We start from the raw sequence: 17767 nt of genomic DNA on the forward strand, positions 1-17767 counted from the left end.
GGGAAGAGTCATTGCAGCAGTTGTAATTTCCAGAATGAGTCCTAGACCAAAGGCAAACCTAGCAGAGCCAGGCATACCACAGCCCTTTGGCTTTGGATGGTAGACTAATCCCTGAATGCTTGACTGACTGTCCAGCTCTAGTGGCAGTCATGGTTGCCCGATCCTTAAAGTGTGATAGCCAGTTACTCAGTTGAATCCAACTATATAACATCCAGAGGCTTTACAATTCCCTTCTGCATCCCCACCAGTCCCATGTTCTCTTCCTGTTTGGTGCTCCATACCCTCAAAAGTTTGTGGAAAGGAGAGGTTTCAAACTCCTTCAGAAAACCGTCATCCAGGAGGTCCCATCAGATTGTGAAGAATCTGGGTATTATTACTATAGGTTCAGTGATAAAGAAAGTGAAGGAACTCAGACCAGTACTAGACTTGGTGGTTTAAATGAAGTTATCCCCAAGAAAAAAATTCTAATAATCGGGGTGTACTTGTGTCAGAAGGGACTGGATCTTCTCTTTGGACCTCCAAGATGCCTTTCTGTCCTAAACTGTTTGAAATTTCTGTGCTTCTGGGTAGGAGCCAATCATCAATTTGAGGATCTTCCATTCGGTCTGCCTTAAGCCTCCAAGTACATGTCTGTTGTTACAATAGGCTGCAGAAGTCAAGGTGTTTCAGTACCTGAGTAACACTGACTGTCTTAGTCTAGTGACATCACAGAAGTAGTTTTTTTCCTCTGTAGTTTCAGTTGTTGGAATATTCTGGTGAACACCATAAAGTCCCAGCTAGATTCTGTCATTCATTGGATGCATAGAGAGCACGTTATCAGGCAAGGCTGTCTTACTCTAGAGTAACTGTAGCACTGCCACTGATTCCATCTGAAGAATTCTCTCTAATCTTTCACTGGCACAACAGCACTGTGTCTGAAGACGTTAAGCTGTATGGCAGCAGCTGCATATGTGGTGTTTTTTTTCCAGGTTTTTTTCAGGATCCTGTATGGGATCCTAAATTTTCTGTGCAACACCTGATGGGAATATTGCCCTTTCAAATTATTAATTTCCAAAGCATGTAAAGGGCACTTACAGTGGTGGCTTCACACACACAGCCTTGCTCTGGGCAGTCTTTCACCTCCAAACATCTATTGGTGGTTGTCACCGTGGATTCCTCTGCCATAGGATAAGGCATTGTTATTGATGTACAGTCTAAGGTGCATGGCCACAATCAGAGGTCAGTCTGCACATCTGTGTTGTGGAGAGGAGGGTGGTCTTTGGTGCAGGTTTTTCAGGATTTCCCACTTCAGTGCAGTTATCATTAACACTGACACCATGGCTGTGCTATGGATCATAAATGGGTAGTGAATAACTTTCTCCTACCTACTTCTTGGAGAAGTGATGACTGTATGGACATGTCAGTCATTCACTTTCTGATATCTACTTGTTTCTTGGGGAAGCCATTTCTCTACTGAACAGCTTTGCTGTTTGCTCCTGCCAAATAATTTGTCCCGCAGCTTGTCAGTGGCACAGAAACTTTTTTTCATCACTGGGGAAAGCCTTACTGTGACCTGTCTACTTTTCCTACCAACACCAACGGCAGCAACTTCGTTTCCAAATTCTCCTTCTGGAGGGATGTCCTATGAATGCTGTTGTCCAGAAATGTCCTCCAGGGTTGTTTTATGCATTTCCCCGCATTTTTCCTTCTTCTGAAATTCATTAAGAAGACTAGGCAGATGAAATCCAGAATCATTCTCATTATCCCATTCTGACCTTGTGTGGTGTGGTTTCCTCTTCTGGGGACTAATATATATCTAAAGACCTTTAGAACCCTGGTGACTTGCTTGTATGACATACCTCACCCAGATCTTCATTTCTTATTGCTAACTGTATGGTTGCTTCACTGCTTCCTGAAACTGCCAGAAGTGTTGCATAACTTCTTAATGTCATATAGATCCTCATTTCTGCCCAGAGACCCAATATTAGGAAACAGACAAGCCAAGTAAGTACATTTTTCCATTTGTGTAACTTCCAAAAGATTATATCCATTTTAAGCTCCAGTGCCACTTATATTGGAATGCTTTTCCCTCATTTTTGATATGGGCCTTAACATCTCATTCATCAAGGTTTACCTGCCATTTCTAATTTTCTGCAAGGATTTCATAACTCTTTGTTTGACTTTCTTTTAAACTTGCTTCTATAGCAGATATATAGTACTTCTCTTGGAAGATGCCGTTTGTTTGCTATCCCTTCTCCTAGAATAACTTATAAGTCGGAGGCTTTGTGTGCAAAATCTCTTTACCTCAGGATAGTCATTTTGATGAAATCTTTACTTCCTGTCTCAAGTAGTAAGTTATGGTTTTATTTGGCCAGAACTAAGTTCCTAAGAAGGGAGTCACTGTTTTTGTTTTTTTATAATAAAATCTGATGCAGTCCAAAAGCCACCTAGACAAAATGACCTAGGACACTTTGAAGAGAAACTAAGTATTGCTTATTGTGCATACTGCACAGATGACCACAGTAGTGACAATAGCTGCCGCTTAGTTTTTCTTCAGGGATATAACCTTGGATGACATTTTATACAGTTGTGACAAGGATGTCTTTGAATATTTTTGATATTAATCAGAGTATTGTTATTAAAGAGCTATAAGATGGATGTGCTCTCTAGATGTCTGCTTACCAAAGGTGACTACAGCACTGAATGATGTTTCCATGATGACTACCATCATGTGAATTTGTCATCCTGGTTGACTAAGATGGACATGATCATTTCAAATCTGTATGCTTACTGGGAATGATTATCACGTATATTTTCAGTATACCTGCCAGCCTTCCCTTGGGTGCAGGTAGATGTGATCTAGGGAATTTTAGGTTGTTGTTGTGTCTTTCGGCTTTTCCCGGTTAGGGGTCGCCACAGCGGAACTCCGGTCTGCTAATGATTGGCAGTAGATTTTTACATGCCGAGTTGCCAGCTCTGACGCACAACCTTCAACGAAGGTACGCCCATTCACGCATGTCTCCATATAGAAGACGCTCTAGCTGAGAATCGAACAGGACAGCGTCGTACTGTGAGGCGACAATGCTACTGCAGCACCACCACCGCAGTTATCTAGGGAATTTTAGGTACTTGCGTAATAATATTGGTATAAACGAATTAAGTTACTAATGTGCTTTGCTTTTGAGTGTCACATTCAGGATCTGGAAATGAAGTCTGGGCACAGAGCATTGTGAGTAAAAGAGGCGTCCGAGCCTGGTACCAGACACTGAACTGTATAAATCCTGTTGTTATTGGTCCTTGGCTGTAGGCTCAGAGATTAAGGTTGCAAGCTGTAGTTCTGTGGTACAGGTTTTCATTCCCTAAGTCTTCATTTGCCTTTTGTGTGACTTTGAGAAAGTCACTTAACCAGACATTGCTCCCAGGTCACCCGTGAAAGGGGCTTTTGTGTTCAATGTGCCTACCTTGTTAACAAATAGGATTATCACCATCATTGTCATCATCATCGTTCCTACTGGTTGAAGAAGGTGGAAGTGATTATTTCTGGTCTGTTGTTACAGTAAGTGTAAAACTTTGGTTCGTCTCATAAGACATTTAATAATGTGCAGACTGCTTGCAGAAGCTGGGGATGTTTCCTTTTCTACTATGACTCCTCATGTATAGAGGATTTCTTTGTGATAGAGCATGTTTTATCCTCTGCTGCCTTGACAACGTTTGCATACAGGACTGTTGCATGACTAGGAGGTTGTCAGCTGTACACCACTGTTATGATTTAATTTTGTTTTTGTTGCTGTTGTGTGGTGAAGCTGTTGCAGGATGTGGTTGGCATCCTCGTCCTTATTCAGTCTGTACAAGGAGTTTATGAATGGCAGGGTCATTGTAAGCTGTCTTCACCGAGAAACCGATATGTTACCAGTACAGGATGAATCATTTACAATAAAATGAAATACTACTACTAGATTTAATGTTTTTATTTTTGCCCAGAATTCCACATGTGCGTCAAATTTTGATAGTAGATTTTGGAGAGATGACATACAACCAAAGTCTGCAGTTCCTTTAGTGTGTGCTGCCGTCTTTTGCTCTACTCTGGGATTTTACCACCACCTGGTGCAAATTGCCAGCAAGCTTTTGAAACTTCTTTCTGTAAGAGAGTGGGGGTCGTTCTTATGTTCTCAGGCTTTCCTCTTGTGGGTTACCTAGTACTGTGTTAGCCCATTTAATCTGTTATGTATGAATGGCCTGTCTGCTCTTTATTTTGTTTATACAAAAAAATGTGTTGTGTGTTTGTGTGTTTGTGTGTTTGTGTGTTTGTGTGTTTGTGTGTTTGTGTGTTTGTGTGTTTGTGTGTGTGTGTATATAGCTCTATTTATATATGTTGTTATAATATTTATTTGTATATAACCTAAAACCAAGTTTATGTTCACTAACTTTTTATATATACAAGTATCTAAAAAAAGGAATGGACATTTTTTTTTTTTTTTTGTTAGTGTACATCATAGTAACGTGAAAGTGAATATAATTAAGTCAGGGTATAAGAATCAGTAGGCTTACTAGTGAGGATGGAGTTGGTATGTTAAGATGGCATTAAATAAATGGAAGATTTTACAGAGTAATGAAGTCATAGCAACTAGTTTAAAATATAGTCCAGCATTTTTAGTAATGGGGACCATCATTTTAAAACTTTGTTGGAGAAGGGTGTAGATGCACTTTTATAATAATATGGGGTGAACTAATACAAGTAACATTACTTTTAGTTTTGGGTGTGCAGATAGCGCAAATATGTGGTTAATGCTCCATATTTTCTGCTTCTAGTTACAGGGAACAAAACCTATGGGGCCAAAGATGTACTTGTTTGTCAAGTAATGTTTATGTAGCTTTGTGTGAGTTGTGTTTCTGTTTTTGTGTTTGGAGGCAATAGGAAGTTATAAGAAAGCATAAAAGATCATTATTCCATAAAGAGAGGGGAGGACTATAGGATCATAGGAGGTTATTAGGCTAATGGCCATGGTGCCGGTACAAGCGTAGCCAAGAGTTTATCCCCAAAAAGAAACCTCAGTCACCACCTCTCTCCCCTGTCAGTGAGGGACACAGGTGAAACCCCTGGGACATATTTATGGTTTCCCATCCTCTCATCAGGGTTGCACTTTAAGAGGGTTAGCGAGGTACTCTGTTTGACAAGTATGGGAGTCTATTCCAGAGACTGGGCAGCCTGTGTGAGACAAAACCTGTCTCTCCAGCAGGTTTTGTTGATGTCACATATTAGAGTCGGACCTTTTGAGCGGGTAATGTGCGAGGAGTTAGACTTGCCGATATGGAACATCTCTAGTAGGGCAGGGTTCAAGATTGCCTTATAGGCAAGGTACTGATCACCTCTGAGCAGTCTGTGCAGTACTGAGTAGAGTGATAGTGATATGAGCCTGTCCACAATGGACAGGTCTTGGAGGCCATGGATTCTCTTTGTGAGGTATTCCTGTGGCCTTTCCAGTTGGTGCATATGTTGAGAGGTACATACCAAACAGGGCATTGTACTTGATTATTGGCCTAATGAGTGAGGATTATAGAGAGGTAATAACCTCCTTTTTTTCTGGATGCAATCCCTTTACTTATGAGATGAACTAAGTAAAAGGCTCTTCTGACCACTGCCCTTACGTAGTGGTTGAATGTGAGGTTATCAACCTGAGTGCCCAGGTCTCTCACCACAGGTTATGTGCTTAGGGGGTTGCCATTGATGTGGTAATCAGAGGGACCGTGTTTTTGCCGAATAGTATGATGATATATTTTTTTACATTTAGCTTGAGGCCATGGCTTTGGCATCAGTCATTTGTTGCATAGAGACTCTCTTGCAGTATGTTAACGTCATCTGTGGAGTCAGTGATAGACCTAGTATAAAATGTGTAGGTTCTGAGAAATGTTTGTTTTAGAACAGATTAAAGAAGATATTAGAAGGGGGAGTACTGATTTTATTATTGGATGTAAAGGAGGTGGAATAATAATTGGAACAGTTGGAATAATTAGTGAAGTATGTGAAGGAGAGAGTTTGTGGTTACCATTTCCAGGGTATGTTTGTTTGTTTTTTTATTTTTTCTTTGTGTAGATTCGGAAGCTGTAGTGAATTTAGATTGTGATTATATATATATATATATATATATATATATATATATATATATGTGTGTGTGTGTGTGTGTGTGTATATATATATATATATATATATATATATATATATATATATATACACACACACACATATATATATATATATATATATATATATATATATATATATATACACACACACACACACATATATATATATATATATATATATATATATATACACACACATATATATATATATATATATATATATATATATATATATATATATATATATATATACATACACACACACATATATATATATATATATATATATATATATATATATATACATATACATATATACACCCACACACACTGCATGCATAATCAAGTGCAGCTTGTAGAGTCGCCCTGTGACATATTTTTGGATGCGGGGGAAAAAAATGGTGCACCTGACAAAAACTCACTTGGAAACGACATACAGACTACCTTAGAGTAGATGCACTTGGAGCTGAAATGGAGAACTAAGAGTTGTGAGGCAACAGCACTAACCACTGAGGCCATGTGCTATCCCAAGTGTCAAGATGTATTGTTTGAGACGGTGTGCCACAGTGCAAGCTGAAGTTTTAGATTGATTGTGATTGGGTATTGCTTTTTGCCAAAGTTTTGTTTCTGAGATGCATATCTAAACTGCATAAGTATGACTTTTGTTGAACACTGTTGCGGTGACCTGCATATTTCACAAGATGGAATTTTTTTTAAATTGGGTAGGGAAGACAAATGATCTTTTTAGTCTGGGCACATGTTGCAGAGTTCTAAAATGCAGGAATACACTGTACTGCTGAGTTAGGCAGTACACTGTAAACATTATTTCCTTGAGTCTGTGCAGTTAACTCGTCTGGACCTTGCACCATATCTTCCTGAAAGCTCTCAGAGCTTTTTCCCCCATCTGCTTGTATATTCCTTGTCAGTTATGGAAGAAAGTATGACTATCTGACATGTAACTTGTGCAAGTACTGAGGTGAACTCGTCTGATGCTCCTGATTAATCTGTACATTTTAATACCTGCTAGTTAAAGATGCCTTGTGTACTTCACAAACATTTTCCTTTAGACCAACATTTCCCTTCCTTTTAAGTCTGCCTTGGCTTGCAGGTGTGACCTTTACTGCCTCTACATGGATTTTTCTTTCATTTTTTCATCCCCATCTGCAATTTAACAGTCTCCTATAAAACTTCTATTTTTCATTGATAATCTGACATTTTGGTTAGCATTTCTGATTGTATATTACGACTCAAATAATTTATGAAGTATACACATTCACACAGTAAATTAATTACAGAACTTAATCTATAACTTCCCGAGCAGGCTGTACATTTATTTGGTTTCTCAGGTTTGTTGTGGATGCAGTCAGGAATGTAGTGGTACTTTGTTATAGCACAGGAAGTGCCGGGCCTTGAAACCAGAGCAGTGGTTTCCAATGCTTGTTGAACATTTTTACTTTTTTTTTTTGCTTGGATGTTTGCCCAGATATATGCTGTGCTGCTGAATGTTCACCTGATAGTAATACAATAGTAATAGTGTCAGTCACAGTGCCCGTGTGCCTCAGTTTTTCCTACATAGTGGAAACAGTCACACTGCAACATTGCATTTTTCTCTGTGAAAGGGTTTGCTTTGTACGTGCATTTGTCCCTGGGTGTATGTAGTTGTACTTTTATGGTAGGTGAAGTTATTACAGTTTAGCAACACTGTACATTTTAACAGATGTGTTTAACAGCTTTCTAAAATATTTTTGTTCATGTTTACTACCTATTCAATATTTTTTGCCTTGACTGGCATGGATTGTTACTTATGTTGCTGCTTCTGTCTTACAGGTTTTCTTTCAAGACGAAAGTGTGTCTGAGGTGATCTTAAAAACACAGAGAACTTCATTTGCTTCTTCATGCAGGAAGAGTGGGGTGCAATTGTCTGCGAATGGGATGAGCGTGCCACCACTAGCTTCCAACAGACTGGATTTTATTTGCTAAAGCAGCTAAGCTGGGGCTTTTCTTGTCAATGGTGATGCTTCCTTTTTCCAAGTCCCCTGTCTGAGTTTGCACTCCTTGAAAAATTGATCAAAGTGGAGTACCGTAAACTTGACATGGATAACAAGAAGAAGGACAAGGACAAACCGGATGATAGAATGGCAAGGCCTGGTGGCCGACCTGGTGGGACTCCTCGTGGCCCTGGAGCTTCTAATTCTGGAGTTTTAATGGTTGGACCCAATTTTAGGGTTGGAAAAAAAATAGGATGTGGTAATTTTGGAGAACTGAGATTAGGTAAGATGTCTGGAACTGGAGTTCCCGGTATCTGTACTAAACAGTTCCATTTTCAAATGCAAACATTCTCACAGTGCTGGCGATAACTGATGCATATAAATATAGCATAACTTTCCACTTTTGTTGTCATTTTTACTTTCATTGTTCACCAAACTTTTGTAATTCATTTTATTTCTATGATGTTTTGTGGTCTGTGTATGATTTTCTAAACAGTCTGTATCTGCTTCTATTTCATATACAGTGCACATGTCCTGACATACTGTGACACATGAAGCCAAGTGCACAGGTTCCTTTTTACATTCCATTACTCAGTTATGTGTTTGTTATAAAGTCAGGATTTGCATAAAGCCTGATTCTAGCCTTTGTAGTAAATACTAATATATTGCTTATTCAGTGTTCAGCCTCAAGAAGTGTTGTTAATGCTGTGAAGAAAGAGTTGCTCATGTGCATTTTCTTCTTTTTAAGATCTTAAATTCCATTTTAGCATGTCTGGTGTATAGAGTAGTAGTTTATCTTTGTACTTTTTGTTTTCCTTCATACTGCACCACTTTGTGACCTGACTGAAATCATAAGTAAGCCAGATGAGCTCTACTCTTCCTCTGACCCTTTCTGATACTAGTTGCTTGGGGGGCATATCATCATTCATTGCATGTACTGATTGCATAACAGGGGTAAAAGTAATGGCTTTGCTCTGCTGGTCATGTTTTTTCTTTGGTCTGGTTTTTGGGCAACTTGTTACATTCCTGGGCATGTATTTCTGCTATCACTTTAGTGATGAGGCATACTGTGTATGCAGAATCTTAGCATAGGTAGGTGGTGAATATGACTGATGGTATAATATTTTACACTGTCACAGTTTGCTGATATATTATTTTAAATGAATTGGCTTGTGAAAACAATGGGAGTGCAGTGTTTACAGTGGTTTACATTCTTTAAGAATGGTGCAGAATGTTTTAGAGCTTGCTTAAGTGGTTTTCACTGTGTAGTAGATTTTGTGAAACTGATTGATATTGGTATGTTATCTTTATTCTTCAGTCTGGTTATAAATCACAGCTAGACTACAGTCAAGTATCTATAGAGTTAGGCTTTCTTTACTCCTTGAATGTCAGCAAGGTAGCTGCAGGCTGGAAACTGAGGGCACATGTTTGAGTGAACTTGTCAAGGACTGTTGAATGTAATGCACTGTCTGATGTCCTCTCTCATCCCATGTTTTTCAACCTTCAGGACTAAATGCCACATGCTGTAGTCAGCTTGGCAGGAGAATCTTTCCCAGGCTTTATGGTTTCCGCCACTGTAGTCAGACAGTAAAAATGTTAATAAAACATCTAACAGTTGGACAGTATTACATGCAAGTGAAGAAGTCGGTAAAATATTGGGTGTAAAATCTAATTTTATAAATAAAAGGGCTAAAAATGATTTTGAAAAAGACAGCAATGGTATGCATGCAGATGCTCAAAAGGCTACTTTTATGTTTAAGACGTATATAACATGAAGATTCGTGGCTGCTGCACTTTTTTTTTTATCTTTTACATTTTCCGTGGTTATTTCACATGTAGTTCTGACTGTGATTTTGCAAGTTGTACAAAATACATGTAGGGGAAAACCACAAGCAAAGTAAGAAATTATGAATATACTGTAATGCTTTTTCAATAAAAAATGTGCTTAATGCTTTAGCTGAACACAGTTTGGTGTCTAATGATGTCAAAAGATTTGCTTATATGTTTGATTATGTTCCAGCTGATGAAAGATGGGGTATTGGAAAGGATGAGCTTGATTTAAGGGAATTTCATTGGCAGATTACATTGAATGCATATATACCTCCTTGTGTGAATGCATATATAACTCCTGGTTTGAAATATTTTAAAAAGAGAGATTTTAACAGGCAATGTAATTTATGATTTTAAAGTCTTTGTTACAAGGCAAAAGTGCTTTCTTATTCCTTTAGATTAAACTGAGTGGAAGTTTATTTTCGGTTCCATTTTATTTTCTGAAGTGCTTTTTTTTTTAAATTTTAAGTATATTTGTTTTGTCTTTTCATCAAACCGAACCTAGAGGCTTATTTTGTAACTACATACATTTTGGTATTTTCGACTGCTGTTTGCACTTGTTGATTGTGCATTATTTAATGTTAAAGATCTGAGCAAGAACCGTACGTTTGTTTTTCACATCACTTTAATATGGTAGTCTGCTGCCTCATCTGAATGAAGACGGTATGTTGAATACTGATGCTGTGAACATTGATCCTCTGAAGCAAAATGAAGGTTTGCAGCTTCACAAAGTTAGTTTTTAGAAAACAAGGGATTTATTACACAAAGCAGGAGGAGCCATGGCTCAAGTCCTACGTTTGGACTAGTGCTGAAGCTACAAAATGAACTGTACCTGTTTTGAGTTTCACCAGCTGACATTATTAAATTGTGCGCACTCAAATTGTTTGTAATTTATGTAAGGGATCTTGTGCATTCTCAAATTGTTTGTAATTTATGTAAGGGATCTTAAGCAAAGTGTGACTTCTGGTAATGATGTAGAGTTTCTTAAGAGCATTTAGCACCACCACCACCTCGTTGTCGCATGTAGCAGCCTGGCTTTGCTAGTAGGTGGTGGTATTCTGCAGTTGTAAATGTACATCATGTGTAACTTGACTGATCTGATACTATCCATGTCATTATTGATCACAGATGGGTCTTGGATCCGTCTTCGGATCCGAGCTGGCAGAGTGAGGGACAGCTCCTGAGGTAGAGCTCCTCCCCTCCCATGAACCCTTGCTACCCATAATCCTCAGATGTCGTTTGCCGTGAATCGTGAGTAGACGCGCCTTCTGAAGCTTGAGCTAAGTGGTTTAAATCTGGGTTTTTCTCTTCCTATTTTTGTCTCTCTGGTAGTTAATTTCTTTAGGCTAGTTTAGTTTTCCTCCCCTCCATTAGTCAGTGGTTCAGTCCCTTAAGGTTTTCCTGCTCTTTTCCCTTCTGGTTAGCTTTCCTTACTTTCCTTCCCTTTTCTTGGGTTAGGGAGTTTGTGTGTGTTTGTGTATGTGTGTGCTGGGTTTTTTTTTTTTTTTTTTTTTTTTATATCTAGGATGTCTGACAAACCCACAGGTTTCAGACGCCGCTCCGCATGCAGTTGGAAGTTGGCTCCTGCCGATACGCATGAGGAGTGCATCTACTGTCTAGGAGAGCCCCATTTAGAGGTTGAATGTGACATTTGTGCAGGATTCAACCCTAGGACTCTCCTAGACTGTAGGAACAATCTGTTAAAAAGGGCTGGCTAAAGGGGGTCCCCTGGTCTCGGGCTTTCCCTCTAAAGCCCCTTCTGAGCCTAATAAGAAGCACTTTTCTTCTTGAGACTCTCCTGCAGAAAGATCAAGGCTCTCCGATCCAAGTGCCCCTGATCGGAGCCCAGCCTTTGAGGGCTTTGTTTCCGGGGTCTTTGACTTCGAGAGCCTCTGCTCCCCTGGCCGGATCTGAATCCTTGAAGCCTAGGAGACTCTCTGATCTGATTGGATCAAAAACCCCATCAGATCTGACCTCTCCGGATCCTTCGGTTGGGTCCTTGGAGATCTCTGAGCTATCCAGGCCATCAGATTCGATGGCTCTCTCAGAGCCCATCAGAAGTGAAGATCTTCAACCTCCCTTAAGAAGGTCAGATCCTAGGCATTCCAGTAAGTCCTCTTCCAGGGACCATAGGCCATCGGCCCATTCGGGGCCATTCTTTGGTTTCCTCCAGGTCTACTAGGAGTTTGCTCCCTTCAGACATGGATTGGATGATGAGGAGCTTCCTCAAAGCCCAAATGGATTTTGGCTTGTTACCCTCCCTTAGCCATGTGTCAAGGGGCTCTTCACTCTCTCTACAGAACTCTTCTCTTTCCATCCGACTCCTATGAGTTTGGCTCCCTAGAGTCAGATCTTACCTACGGAGAGGCTGTCTGTGTCTGGTAGCAATCCCATTCCCACACTGCCTGGGTCCCTGGCTGGTTCAGTTCCATTGCCATCAGAGCTGACGATGGCTCGGTCCCAAGAGGTCTGTGGGAGCCACCAAGGTTGGGGGTTCCAATCTGGAATTTTCAGACCGTTCCTTTTCCTTGGGGGCATCTGCTTTGGACAGCTCTGGACCGTGGGGACATCAGTGCTGTGTAGGGGTCTCCCCTTCTGCCCCAGTCATCCTGTCCCAGCGGGGAAGATGGAGCTTCTTCCAGCCTGTCAGCCTTCTGGGCGATGGAGAGGACTGTCTCCAGTTGTTCGACAGCCTCTGGCTCGGCTCTGGACCCACCCCTGCCTTGTTCTACTTTGGGTGGCGAGTTCTCATCATCTCTGCAGGGTCAGCCCTCTCGTGAATGCCTTCAGAAGGGCATTTCTCCCATCGGGGGTTCCCTCCTCTTCAGAGTCCTCCCCTGAGCCCACGGTGGAGGAGCCTTTCTGGAAGAAGACATGCAAGAGGAGGCGCCTGGACTCTCCTTGTGAGTCCCTCACAGAGGACATGAATTTTGATGAAGGGGATGGGTTCCCCAGACTGCCACCCGAGGAGGTATCCTTTGGGGACATCCTTGAAATCCTTAGAGAGAGGAACAGTTGGTCTCCCCCACCCCATCCTCAGAGGAATCTGTGTTCCTGAAAGCTTTCGGGGACTGGCCCATCTTCCACCTGGGTGTCTACCCCTGTGGATGAGCTAGTCCAGCTTATTTCCAGCAGGGCGTAGAAGGAGCCGGACACAGTAGAACCAGTCCCCAAGAGAGTGAGCATGTTTCTTAGCCCACTGAAGGACAAGACTTTTTGGAGTAAAGTTCTCCCTGTGGATACCATTGTGGTCACTGCAGCCACCAAGAAAGAGCTCGTGGAGCAGAGCTTTACGGCCCATCCCCTAACAGGGAATCATGGGTAATTGACCGTTTTGGGAAGTGCATGTATGCCCCAGCCACCTTCGGACTACTAATTATATGGCACACTTCACACGGCTGCAAAGGGTTTTGGTGTCGGAGCTTTCCTCTTCCCTATCAGAGTTTTTGCCTCCGGAGAGCCTTAAACTGGTCTCTCTGAAGCTTTCCACTCTTGCATCCCGTACTAATGACTTGATGAGGTTGATGTCTCTAATGTAGCTGAGGCCATCTCTCGAGTGGCAGGCACAGGTATTGCCATCAGGCACCATGCCCCTCATTCCCAAAGTCTTCATCACCTGAATGGTCACCTTATCCTCATTGCCCCCTTCTGGCCTCCTCAGGTGTGGTTCTCTCTCCTGTAGTCTCATCTGAAATATCCACCCTGGATATTAGATCCAGCCCAGAATCTCAACTCCTATCCATGGGGGCTTCCTCTTCCCAGCCTTCAGTCCCTGCAGCTGGCAGCTTGGTACCTCCAGTTCCAATGAATGTCAGTCAGATTAAGCTGCCTTCTCTGTAGAAGGCCATCATTTTGACCTCCCAGAAGCCTTCTACAAAAAAGGTTTATTCCAGCAAATGGAAGAGGTTCTGTCTTTGGGCTCGTCACCATGACTTGGACTCCAGACATTTTGTCCTTTTTATCCTCTCCGCTTTAGCAAGGAGCGAGCTTCTCAACGATTAAGCTTTAGTTGGTGGCTATCTCTAACTTCCTCCTCAGTGATAGCCCCATGAATTTTTCTAGACTGTGCAAGGCCTTTCTTAAAGGTATTATCTTTCTCAGACTCCCTTTCAAAGATCCATCTCCTCCTGGGATCTTACGTTGGTGCTGCAGTCCCCTTTCAAGCCTGCTGCGATGTGTGATATTAAGATATTCTTCATGTTTCAATGTTGCAGTCATTACATTTGGGTTATCTGCTTGCAGTAGCCCTCAGTCGGCCTGATTAACAAAGTCTTGGGTCCTGCGTCAGTTGCTGTCCCTGCTTCCATAATGTCAGGTCGTCAGGGGTATAAAACATGCAGCCAATGCCATTACATCAGTCTTTCTTGCCATGCGGTGCCCGAAGCAGAAGCAGTTTGCAAGTGCCGGTCGGCCGACTCCTAAAATTTTTGTTTTCGAGTTTCAGAACCGAAGTCTTCAACTAAAGCTAATTGCCCCATTGGGGGAACTTTTTTTTTGCTCCATACCGATGTCAGTAAAAGTTAATAATTGCATTTCTTGTGGAAAGCAAATACCTCTCAAAGATTTTCATTTGTACTGTATTCCATGCCTAGGCTCTGACCACAACGTGCCTTGCTGTCAGTTTTGTGCTTTATTTAAGCAGCTCACTGTCCATCGTCTGTGTATTTTCACTTCTAAATATTTCGGTTCTTGGTTTAATTTAATCCAGAAATGTCATCGGTTAGCCATCCGACTACCGGGATTCCGAAAAAACACAAAGATAGACAGTCCGCCGAGGTCCAAAGCTGCCGACGACACTTCTCCTAAGCCAGTCGCCAGTTCGCTGGTACTCAGTGAGGTGCTTTCGCAGCCCCATGATACCCGCTACTTCTGACTCACAGGCCTCTACTGATACCCATTCGGAGTCCGGTATGTCACGCGATGCTTCAACTATGGAACCCGCAGATGTCTCTACCTTGGATGGGTCTGGAGCAGCTGTGCAGGCACCGGCTTCTGAGGGTGTATTCAGGCCTACGGACTTGCATATTAAATCAATGCCTCCTTCTTCATTTAGGCCAAAATCGCGAACCATGCCTAAGAAACTGACACCCAAGCCACATGCTCAGGCCTCTATGCCTAAAAAACAAATGATAAGAATGGCTGAAGATCTTCTAACTCTAATCAGGGGAAGCCAACCTCCCCCTTCTAAGAGACCTAGGACTGAAGTTATTTATGAATCTTCTGAACAGGATTCTGATTTTTCTGATGATCTGGATTTGCCCTTATCTACTTATGAGGATTCTGAGGCAGAGGACTCTATTCCCTCTGCTTCCCCTCCAGAGGATTTTTCTTTTGGTGAGACCTTACATAATCTAAGGGAGCATTTCCACTGGGAAAGCCAGGATTTTTCTGATTCAAAAAGAGGCTTAGGGATTTCTTACTCCTGCCTCAACATAGGCCTTTAGCTGAGGCTGATGTTGATGATGCTTTCTCAGAATCTAGTTTGGCCCCTGATTCTTTGCCTCCTGCTCCCAGAAAACCTAACAGATATTACAGGGTTCCTGATTTTCACAAGTTCCTTTTTAAAAATCTTATTGCGGATCCTGAGACTATTTCACAGGGACCCAAAGGCATTAAGGTTTCTACTGCTAAAAATCCTACCCCCTCAGATAACTCCAGGGCGCTGGATAGATGGGGTAAGAAAGTATACACTTCTGCAACCTTGGTCATTAGGGCTTTAAACTGCCAGTTTCATATGTTAAAGTATCAACAACATGTTATTGGATTGCTTAAACAGAAAATGATGTTAATTCCTGACTGCGCTGAAAATAAAGAATTACAGGATTTAATGCATTCTGCTGAACAGGTTGATAAACATATTTTGCAATGTGGATTTGATAAATTAGAGGCCTCTTGCAGGGCTGCTGTTACTGCGTCTGTGCTCAGAAGGCATGCTTGGCTTAAGGAGCAATCTTTGCCTGATCATGTTAAAGCTAAATTATTGGATGCTCCCTTAAATCAGGACCACCTGTTTGGCAACAAGGCTGAGGAAGTTCTTAAAAAGATGGAAGATGAAGCTAAATCTATGCAGACTGTTAAAGATTTCTTACAAGTTCAGCCTCCTAGATTTAGTAGGCACTGGCCCTCTAAGAATTGGTCCTTTCTAGCCCCCTCCAGGACTTCTCAAGCCAAACCCAGACACAGCAGAAACCCCAGGTTTCAGTCCAAAGGGACACACAAGACTAGGCAGTGGGGGGTTTCCACACCCAAACCTCAGTGCAGCAAGACTGCCCCCTATGGAAAACCGTCCCAGTTACTTGCTTTTAAGACTTCCAAGCAATTCCCAACTGAATGCTCCTTTAGGCGGAAAGATTGGTCTGCAGGCCAAAAACTGGGAACTCGTTACCCAGGACAAATGGATTTTAAATAGTGTCCCAAGGATACAGATTTCATTTCCACACGTTACCAACACCAAGCGGGTGGCCAGATCTACCCCCAAATCAGTGGGCAGAGTCCCAAAAACAGGTACTCGCTCTCTCTCTCAAACATGGGGCTATTCAGTTGGTACCAGAAGAGGAAAAGGGACAAGGTTTCTATTTGCGACTTTTCCTGGTACCCAGAAAAGGCAATACATGGTGTCTTATCCTGGACCTTTCTATGCTAAACATCTTTCTGGTGATTCCAAAATTCAAATGCTGACTCTTCAGTTGCTTCCTATGCTAGGCAAGGATGCATGGTTGGCAACAACGGACTTAAAAGAAGCATACCTACACATCCCTATTGGGAGTCTTGCAGAAGATACCTACACTTCAAAGCAGGCTACATGCACTGTCAGTTCTCTGCACTGCCCTTTGGCTTGTCTACTGTGCCCAGGGTATTCACAAAGTGCCTAGCTCCAGTCATTGCATTTTGCAGGCAAAGAAATATTCAAATATACCCATACCTGGACAATTGTCTTATCAGGCAGAAAGCAAGGACATTCTCTTCAGTCATCTGAACATTTTTCAAAGGGTACTGACTTGTCTGGGGTTCACCATAAACGAAAAGAAATCCCATGTTACCCTGTCAACAAATTATATTCCTGGGAGCAAGCTTGAATACAACTTCCCAGATGGCTTTCCTCACGCCAGAGAAACGGATACATTTGACAACTTACTTCAAACAAGTGGCCACAAAAACCCAGCTATCTGCAAGGCAAATACTTCATGCCTTTGGGATTCATGGCCTCATGCATTTTTCTAATTCCATATGCAAGGCTGCATATGAGGAAACTACAATGGTATCTCAAAAGCCTATGGTGTCAACATTCACAGGATCTGGAAGCAAGGATTCCTATCATACCTTGCCTACGCCTAAAGTTCCTTTGGTGGGCAGAGGACTGCCACCAAAACAGGGGACTGCCAATCACATTACCCCCTGCCATACAGATGTTAACAACAGACCCATCAGACTATGCATGGGGGGCTCACCTGGCAGGGAAGTGCGTTCAGGGCAAATGGAACCCAAACCAAATGCATCTGCACATAAATCAAAAGGAAATGTTAGCTGTACAGAATGCTGTGACAGTCTTCAAGGACCACATTCTTCCAGGACAACTAATGGTAAAGATTGTCGTGTGGTACATAAACAAGCAGGGGGGTACACATCTTACCCCCTCTGCAGAGTAGCCATGGCATTGTGGAACACAGCCTTGAGCTACCAAGTGAATCTACAAGCTCAATTCATGCCAGGAAAACTAAGCACACTGGCAGACGGACTAAGCAGAAACCTCATGGACCCACACGATTGGAAACTGGAACCAAGGATTTTCAACTTGTTGACAAGGAAATCTGGGAGCCCAGATGTAGACC

The 17767-nt window shown here is 41.9% G+C and overlaps 1 protein-coding gene across 7 annotated transcripts in view; it reads left to right on the forward strand.

The window, feature by feature from the left end:
* Nucleotides 1–17767, forward strand: part of CSNK1G3 (casein kinase 1 gamma 3) — a 2843512-nt gene that overhangs the window by 1612992 nt on the left and 1212753 nt on the right. For all 7 annotated transcript variants that reach the window (XM_044060767.1, XM_044060768.1, XM_044060770.1 and 4 more), the window contains one exon: nt 7948–8391. In XM_044060767.1, the coding sequence (XP_043916702.1) occupies nt 8214–8391 (178 nt within the window). In that variant the 5' untranslated portion in view covers nt 7948–8213. The remainder of the gene's footprint in view (nt 1–7947; nt 8392–17767) is intronic.

The sequence above is a fragment of the Protopterus annectens genome, chromosome 2.part0 (genome assembly GCF_019279795.1).
Source record: "Protopterus annectens isolate FY-2018-M chromosome 2.part0, PAN1.0, whole genome shotgun sequence".
NCBI lineage: Eukaryota > Metazoa > Chordata > Ceratodontiformes > Protopteridae > Protopterus > Protopterus annectens.